Raw genomic sequence first — 9,552 nt, 5'->3', positions numbered from 1 at the left:
CAGTAGACCAGGCAGAAAAATGATCTAGGAAGCAGCGTGAAGTTAGGACAGTAGTATTTATTGAGCACCTAATGTGGACAGAGCATGGGACTATACACTTGGGAGACTATGACAGAATTAACTGACATGATCCCTGTCCTCAAGAAGCCTATGATCTAGTAGTGGAGACAGACACTAAGATGAAATACAGATCCGAGGAGGCAATAAAATATAAAGAAATGTCTATAAGTACCATCTTGGGTGGAGCAAAAGTACTGAAGTTGGGAAATTTTAAAGTGGCATAAATTAAATCATGATTACATGGCCTTTGAACCCTGCTAAGGTAATTCTCCAGAGAAAGTGAATGGGGAGGGGGTTGAAGTGTTTAATGGCTCTTTAATTGCCCTGAATGGGAACAAATGACTGCCCTTATTATTGCATTAGAAGCCCAAGATTTTCTAGGAACCGCTTTAGCTGATAGGTTTGGTAGCTAGTACTGATAATTTTCTTTCTTGTTTTGGAAATCTGTGAACACATTAATGTTTGCTGAACTTTTTTAAGCCCCTAGGAAATGGTACTGGCAATTGACTGTAATCTGCATTTCATTTATTTTGTTGGTAATGTAATGTTTTGCTGTTCTACCCTACTGTTGCTAATTCTCGGCCATATACATTAGTGAAACTCAGTGTAAAAAAATCAAATAAGTCAAGAGAAAAACATCTAGTGCTTTATGTAGAAAGGACACCTGGGACTCAGCAATTATTGATTCTAGCCTTCATCCACAACCGTTAACAAGATAGCTAGTCTTCAAAAAGGTAATATCTCTTTCTAAGTCTTTGAGCTCTTGAAAAGTCATTCAAGACCACCAGATTTCCTTTAAAGGGGGATACATTTGAATCATGTCTTTTATATCCCTGAAGATTAAAATACTGGAACTTCATCAGATACAAAAGGGGTCTTTTTTATAACAGAATCCAGTCACATATAAGTAGGAGGAAAAAAAATAATGAAGTTCAATATCAGAGCATGAAATTAATATCCCAAACCACAACTGGTATAAACTAGATTGAAGTAGCCAGAAGAGCCAAAAGATTTTCCTGGAACTTCAGAGAATTTCCCAGTTTAAAATACACATACTTAAACCCATTTTCAATACAAAACAACCCTGATTATGATTAGTACTACTTAGACTATCCACAATGTGCTAGGCCTTGTAAAGCTGTGCAGAATGCAGAATAAACATAAGAATGAAAAGAGTTAGCATTCTCTGACAATTAATGAAAACTGAGGGATCAAGGAAGTTGAAAAATCAAACGGAGCAGACAAAAGGATTGAGGGTGCAAATGTAAACACCATATCAACCTTGTTTACGGTAAGTTTGCCGAGGACCTGAATTTGAGGTGGCAGCTATCACTTTTAGGGGAAAGACATGGTATTCAAGAAACCTTGGAAATTTGAATGAAGGAGGCACAGACACAAATTCACAGACACAAGGGATATTACCTATAAGAATAAAAATGAACAAAAATGTGGAAAGCTGTCTTTTAAAGATGATCCAAATGATACTGAAGCTCAACCTATTTGTGTGGACATGACCACTGCCTGACACTAAGACTTAAAGAACTTCACATTTTTTTATCATTTGTGGGCACATTGGGTTGCTCACAGCCCAGGACCATTGGAGCGTCTACTACCTCCTTCTTGCCTACTGGTTAATCACTTTGGAAGGGTCAGTAAAGCTGCTGTGCCTGGGGGGAAGGGGACGGGGGAGTCCCTCCCACTGGCCCTTAAAGGACCCCTCCTGGCCCCTTTGCTCCGGCTGAGGTGACCGTTTTTAAATAAGCAAGAACAAGAGTCAGCCTAAAGACTTCATGTCTGTTTATTTCCCTGTTCACTGGTGAGTACTGTTGGCCCTTGGAGGGGGTTCCTGGGGTGGAGGGTGGGTGGGAGATGGGGTTCCCCCCTCCCCTTGACCCCTGGTCTGGGGTGCTATGGTCTAAACCATGAGCCCCTTATAATAATAATAATAATAATGATGGCATTTATTAAGCGCTTACATGTGCAAAGCACTGTTCTAAGCCCTGGGGAGCTTACAAGGCTGGGGGGATACAAGGCGATCAGGTTGTTCCACGTGGGGCTCACAGTCTAAATCCCAATTTACAGATGAGGTAACAGGCACAGAGAAATTAAGTGGCTTGCCCAAGGTCCCACAGCTGACAAGTGGTGGAGTCAGGATTCGAACCCATGACCTCTGACTCCAAAGCCCGTGCTCTTTCCACTGAGCCACCCTGCTTCTCCTGGAGAGTGTCTATGGATCTATTAACACCACCTCAGCACCATGTAGGAACATAGATGACTACTACACCCTTATCGCAGTTAAGAAGGAAATTTAAACAAAACGGCAACAGCATTTCAACAATCTCCTTAACATGCCTTCCACCCCTGAAGATGAGGCCCCCTGAAAATCAGTCAACCTGCCAACAGGAAAGATGTGATTATGGGTTCAAATGTTCTGATACAAGACAATCCGACAGAGCTGCCTGACGAGGAAGTTACCACAGTTCCAATCACATGAAGCAACTCAATTAAGGTAACTGGAGAGGAAAGAGAGGAAGTGTCAGGGACAAAGAGAGTTCTGGACAGTTCTACTTGCTGTCCTTAAAAAAAGAGTTACCTGTATCCTGATTGACCGGGCTTTCAGTGCTCCTACTGGGAAGAACACACTTCTTCCCAGCAGTCCTCAAATCCCCTAGGGATCCTGAGATTTGTAGTTTCTGGCCTCTGAAGACGATTTCATCTTTCATTACGGTCTCAGTGCACATAACTGAGCATCTTAAAAGCCAGCTGACATGAGCAGTGGAGTAGCTGCTAAATATTTTTAATACATTTAGCAAACATTTATGAACAGGATGGGTCTTTGTTCTAGCTCACTGAACTGACTCTCTAATAGCCTACGAGAACAGTAAATGCCTCTAAGAAGAACTCTTCTCGGTTTTTACTGAGCTCTGTTTATAATCCAAAGAAGTAAACAGGCGATACATTATTAATTCCTATGCCAGCCACATCCAATTTAAGATCAAGTAGGGCTTAGAGGAAGGAAGTGTGGGCTGGTCACAGTGAACGGAGCGAACCGATAACCAAATCTGGTAATGAATAGTTTTAAATCCTATTTCTGCACCGACTCGGGCTTCTATCTCGCTGGAAATGGCTTTTCTCTCAGTGCTTCTGATTTTTCGACCTGCAGAGCAGGAAAACATAGGCATTTATTTAACAGCCAGATTCTCCTCATTTCTGAATTATTCCCCGACAGTCACTTAAAACCATGAGGAGATGGATTATCCCTTGCATAGCCTCTAGAGCACCATTTCACAGCACTAGATTGGGCCAGTGGTGTTAGCTAATTCAAAAACCCCACCCAGGTGTTCTGGCTAGCCTCTTAAAACCTTTATTTCATGCTGCGCTTCAAGGACCCCAGTTTATTTCACTCAAGCACGATGCACGTTTTCAGATAAACCAAATCTAATCTATGGGACCAGTTGTCTCCCCACCTCCTTAACAGCCTGTTGCCATCAGTTAGCCAGACTTGCCAGAGTGTGTCCATTTTATTGTTCTACTGTATTCTCCCAGGCGTTTAGTATAGTACTCTGCACAAAGCAAACGCTCGGGAAATATGATTGACATTGCAGCACCGAACAGAAAAAGTAATGCTGAGGAAGGCCAGTTTACAGAAATGTCTCCTAGATGTGGCTTCTGTCCTTTGAGCAAGGCTGGCTGGTGTAGGCTTTGCGATAGAAAAAGATTTGTTTCAAGCTTCCTAAACCTGTCCAGAGGCATTTAGTGATCATCTAATCACCCTGAACTGCCTTTCATTCATTCAATCGTATTTATTGAGAGCCGTGTGCAAGGTGCTGTACTAAGCGCTTGGGAGAGAACAATATAACAATAGACCCATTCCTGCCCACAACGAGCTAAAGCGCTATCTTACATATGTCGCAACTGTGACCAACACCAATGAGGAGATTGGAAGATTCTATGAGGATCAAGATAATGCCATTATCTGATAATCTATGTGTCATGGGAGATTTCAAAATATATGCAGAAACATGAGGAAAAAGCATTCTACCATATAGAATTGGAACATGTTCCTCTTCAAAGAAAGTGCTAAACACCAGCTTTTGATCACCAACATAATAATGCATCAAAGATCTAAGCATCAGGCCCTATATCACTGCTCAACTGAAAGACCAAAAGGACATTCATATTACTGCTTCTTTGGTTGGGACACCCTTTCCCCTAGGTATATAAGAATGATTCATAAAGTAGCATCCAAGCGAACCAGAAGCTCCACAATATCATCAAAGCAACCCTTACCCAGCAGGAAACTCTGTTTGCCTCTAGCAAGGCGGACAATGAATGTATCTCTCTCCAAGCACCTATTACAGTGCCACGCACAAAGTGAACACTCAATAAATGGTACTAATTCATTGAAATAAAATACTGCCTATTAGGGAATACTGACAGCAATGATGGTAACTGCTAACAGAAAATACTAAGGGTGGAGTTGATAGAATTTGAGAGATTAAGATCATAAAGTGACTTGCAGCAAAGCATGAAATGCACTAACACCTCACAAACTCCTGTGACTCTAGCAAAAATACCGCTTGAGTGATTGATTCCGCCTCCTCCCAGGAGCCTCACACAGTCAATCAATCAATTAATCGTATTTATTGAGCATTTACTGTATGCAGAGCATTATACTAAGTGCTTGGGAGAATTCGGTACAACAGAGTTGGTAGACACAGTCCCTGCCTCCAACAAGCTTACTGTCTAGAGGGGGGGACAGACTTTATATATTAATATAATTAATATATATTATAATATTCATATATAAAGGAATACGTAACACTTCCTGGGTCAAGTCAGTGGAGAAGCATGTCTTACCTGCTGCCATCCCTCCATCTGTCTCTGTTAAAAGGATAATTATGATGTCACAGTGATGTATACTCACCAATGTAGCATTAAGTGTTTGCAAAAAGGAAAACTCGGTGACGTGGCATTTTAAAATGGGTGGCTTCCCAGCAAGGAAATAAAGTAATGGTTCAAACTGTCATAGTTTATTGGGTGCTTACTAATAAATCTCTAGCCCACAATTACAATGGGATACAATTAATGTATGACAAAGTCAAAAGATAATAAATTACTTCAAAGACCAGATCTTCAAAACAAAAAGTAAAAGATCAATAAGCAAGAACCATCGGAAACTGTTAACAATCACTTTGAACTGGATCGTCTTCTGCAAACGGACACTGGGATGCACAGTTTTCCTTTAAAAGAACACGAATGCACTTTCAGACCTCTGGAGAATGTTATTACAGAGTCAGTTCTTGAAGTGGTTTCATTAACTTTATTATTACTGAAATATATTAAATGCTTACAATGAGTCAGTCAGTCAATTGTATTTATTGGGTGCTTACTGTGTGCAGAGTACTGTACTAAGCACTTGGGAGAGTACAATACAACAATAAACAGACACATTCAATGAACAAAAACACTATTCAGCATTAGGGTGATACAATAAAATTAATTTATATATCATCCCTGTTCCCCAAGATCATCTTAATGCGGGAAGGACAGACATATGGAACCATAAGAAAACAATACAAACAATTAGAGCAAGTTAAAATTCAACCATCTAAAGTATCCAGGTGAAAATATGCATGTAAAACATTGCTTGGAAGAGGCAGACCTCAGTAATTCTTGGGTCTCCGCAAAAAGTCCTCAGTGGACAAAATAAAACCCTTGATGTAAAATTCTTAAAACTGTGTGTTGTCAACAAAGGCTTCCCCACAGCTTTTTAGAAAAAGTATATGTGACAACTTGATTAAAAGCCTCTTCCATGCTCCAATAGTTTCCCTTCTCGTCTTTTTTTGTTGGCTGGGGCTCCACTCCCTATGCATGGCTCTGGCTACAATTAATGTGTGGGAGTGTAGCAGGGTGGCTGAGGAAGTAGAGAGGCAGTGTGGACTAGTGGATAGAGCACATGCCCGGGAATCAGAAGGACTTGGGTTCTAATCCCAGCTCCGCCATTCGTGCTGCGTGACCTTGGGCAAGTCAAGAGTCACCGTGATTTGTTCCCTTTATCCCCCCTTCCCCCAGCTCCACTAGTTCTGTCTCTCCCACTAGACTGTGAGTTCCAAGAGGGCAGGGAATTCATTCAATCAATCATATTTATTGAGTGCTTACTGTGTGCAAGGCACTGTACTAAGCGCTTGGGAGAGTACAATATAACAACAGATACATTCCTGCACATGGTGAGCTCACAGTCTAGTTAGGAAGATGAATCTACCAACTCTGTTGAATTGTGCTCTCCCAAGCACTTGGTGCAGTGCTCTGCTCGTGGAAAACGCTCAACAAATACAATTGATTAACTGATTAACTTCTCTGTGCCTCAGTTACTTCATCTGTAAAATAGGGATTAAGACTGTGAGTGCCATGTGGGACATGGACTGTTTCCAACCTGATTTTCTTGCATCTATCCCAGCACTTAGTATAGTGCCTGGCACACAGTTAGCACTTAAATATCATTAAAAAAAAGTAAGAAAGAGAGGAGAAGTATATTGGGGGCACAAGTGTGTGAAGCAGGGCAGGGGTCAGCTGGGGGAGGTACTTCTGTCAAACAGGGAGGAGTTTCTTAGAGGCAATAAAACCCCTGTCATGACTTAATACAGTGCTCTGCACACAGTAAGTGTTCAATAAATACGATTGAATGAATGAATGAATTTACTCATATGCAGGCAAGGAGGAGAGCATCAATCATTAAAGTTTAGCCTAAGGCCTGGTCAGTCCCCTCCTTTCCTATTAATAATCACTATAATAGTAATTATGGTACTTGTTAACACTTGCTAAATGTGCTAAGCCCCCCTCTCAAGATCGCACCTGGAGAGTTTCCAGTACTCTACCAGTCTCGACTATGGGGAGAAGAGTCAAGCAAAGGCATACCCATTCCATTCCTAGCTTGGGCAGTGGCTAGCGAATGGAAGGCAATCTACTACAAGTTAAAACTCACCGGCAATGGGCAGCAGTAGCATGGGAGAGAGTCGAGGGAGGAGACTCAAATTTACTGCGTGGAAGGAGGCGAAGGTAAACCACTTCCATATTTTTACCAAGAAAACTCTACGGATACAGTACCGGAATAATTGCAGATGGAGGTGAGGCGTCCTGGAAGAGATGTGTCCACGGCATCGCTATGGGTTGGAGACAATTCGACAGCACAGGATGAGCCAAATGTGTCAGGCACTGTTCTAAACACGGGGCGGATACAAGTTAATCAGGTTGGACACAGGCCCTGTCCCACAAGGTCTCACACTCATAATCCTCATTTCACAGATGAGGCCCAGAGTAGTTAAGTACCTTGCCTAAAGTCACACAGCAGACGTGTGGCGGGGCTGGGATTAGAACCCAGGTCCTTCTAACTCCCAGGCCCGTCTCTATCCACTACGCCACACTGCTTCTCAGCCATCTATAGCCACCTGTAGCTCAAAGGAACATGAGGGGAACGGGAACACTGGTGTTGATTCATTTGATTCAATTGATTGATTGACTGATTGATTGTTGAGTGGAACAGTCCCCTCAGTATCACAGCCCAAGAGTGAACCCTTTTGCACTCCAAAAGGAGCCCAGAGAAGGCAGAAGCCACTTCTCAGCAACGGAAAAGCTAGGATGGTTGTGGCATTTGCCTGGAGCGCTGAAATGTCTGGGGACCCTACCCAAAGCACAACGGTGCTTTAGGAGCACACTTCCTCCTGCTAAAACGGTTCAATCGTTCCTATTGAACTTGGTTGTCCCAGTTCTGCTTCATTTTAATAGTAGGCCTTCCCCACTCCTCTCAATAGATTTTGAGCCCTCTAGTGCAAGGGACAGTCTGAAGACCTGGTCTCCCCTTCCCAGGAGTTGATCATATTATCGGCGCTTCATGGATGTTCTAAGCAGTGCCACAAGTCAGCCGGAGCCAGTTTGAATTTGGCTCCTGTACTGGAAAAAGTGCAGGAATAGGGGTTCTGGGGAGGCGGTGCCCAGGGGGTCAGTGCCCCTAACCACACCTGACTCTTTGATGGCCAGAAACTGCAGCCCCACCTATCCTGGGCTGAGGCCTGGATTCTTTCCTCAGTGCCTGGCTGCCACTCTACCCTCCAGGACAGCAGGGATGGCAGGGAAAGGTGGCAAAGACCACCACTGTTCCAGTTAAAAATCTTTTTAACTTTAAGACCTGGTTCATTCAATTCAATCGTATTTATTGAGCGCTTACTGTGTGCAGAGCACTGTACTAAGTGCTTGGGAAGTACAAGTTGGCGGCATAGAGAGACGGTCCCTACCCAACAGTGGGCTCACAGTCTAGAAGACTGTGGTTATTGGCCACTGGCTATTAACGACGGCATCTCTCCCCAGCTCCTTAACAAATTTCTTGGTGTGCCGTAATGTCTCCTCGTAAGCCCAAAGCCTCAGGGATTTTGGCTGAGACCTCAATGCTTCTTTGCGCAGAGTGGTGGCAGGTATCATGTCTTCTTCACTGCACTCTCTCTAATGGCTTAGTATAGTATTATGCACACAGTAAGCACTCAATAAATACCACTGATTAATTAATTACACTTAATACTGAGCTATTCCTCCAGTACGAAAATAGCCAACCATTCCTTTTGAAAGAAATAATAACGCCTGTTATTTTCTCCCTTTAATATGTGTGAAATTAGAAGGGGAAAACTTTGAGGTCCTCTGAGGGGACTAAGTGCTTCACACCATTCATGCTGCTTTAGAAAAATAAAGTCCAGTTTGGTTCTGGGGGGCCATCTGTGTCTGAAAAATTTTAGTTCTGGTAAAACAGCTAAGAATTAATTTGGGTTTCCCGCATGTAAAAAAAAAATGGATGACGTCTATAAATAGGTGGGAAGTTCTGAGATGTCTGGCCTGACGGATGCTGTCAAATGATATGAATACCATTCCGTCCGAGGAACATGAAAGAGAGAGAGAGAGAGAGAGAGAGAGAGAGAGAGAGAGAGAGAACACGAAGGAGAACACAAACCATTTCATCTGGGGATCATGCGGGGGGGGGGGGGGGGGGGGGAGGGAGGAGCACGACAGAAGGAGAGGGAAAGAGGCAGTGAAGGAGAAGAGAAATCAGAATTTGCAGTGAGATTTTGCTAAGGCAACATTTGACCGAAGGGCTCTGGGAGCACCAGGGGTGGGCCAGCTTCACTCCAGCATGTGCTGCAGCACCGAAGGGTCCACGTCCATAGCCACGAGACCATCATGCAGGCTCCCAACGGTTGCCTTGTGCCCAAAGCACTGCTTCCACCGGACGAAGGCGGCCACGATCTGGGACTGCACGTTGTGGGGGTGGTTGGCCTTGCAGCGGTAGATGTCCGTCTGCGACAGGCCCAGAGCCAGCACCACGGGCTCCCACTCTGGGCCCAGACGTCTGGCCAGTAGGTTAATCTGCTGGTCAGATGGTGAGCGGTTCAAAATGTGTGGCGGAATCTCAGAAATCCTACCATCTGGATCGAGGGGGGAAAAATAGAT

At 43.6% G+C, this 9,552-nt stretch overlaps 1 protein-coding gene and 1 non-coding gene across 2 annotated transcripts in view; one reads left to right on the top strand and one right to left on the bottom strand.

The window, feature by feature from the left end:
- The first annotated feature begins 6,897 nt into the window (after nt 1–6,897).
- LOC119937338 lies at nt 6,898–7,035 on the top strand. The gene has a single exon (XR_005454013.1). It is a non-coding gene; the product is annotated as a small nucleolar RNA SNORA7 (small nucleolar RNA).
- Nucleotides 7,036–9,095: 2,060 nt separating this feature from the next.
- CRADD (CASP2 and RIPK1 domain containing adaptor with death domain) overlaps nt 9,096–9,552 on the bottom strand; it is a 134,367-nt gene continuing 133,910 nt past the window's right edge. Inside the window, exon 3 of the mRNA XM_038756836.1 lies at nt 9,096–9,527. Within this exon, the coding sequence (XP_038612764.1) occupies nt 9,226–9,527 (302 nt within the window). The 3' untranslated portion in view covers nt 9,096–9,225. The remainder of the gene's footprint in view (nt 9,528–9,552) is intronic.

This window comes from Tachyglossus aculeatus, chromosome 14, assembly GCF_015852505.1.
Source record: "Tachyglossus aculeatus isolate mTacAcu1 chromosome 14, mTacAcu1.pri, whole genome shotgun sequence".
Taxonomy (NCBI): Eukaryota; Metazoa; Chordata; class Mammalia; order Monotremata; family Tachyglossidae; genus Tachyglossus; species Tachyglossus aculeatus.
Note: the sequence above shows the minus strand (reverse complement) of the source record. Positions and strands in the feature narration are given on the sequence as shown.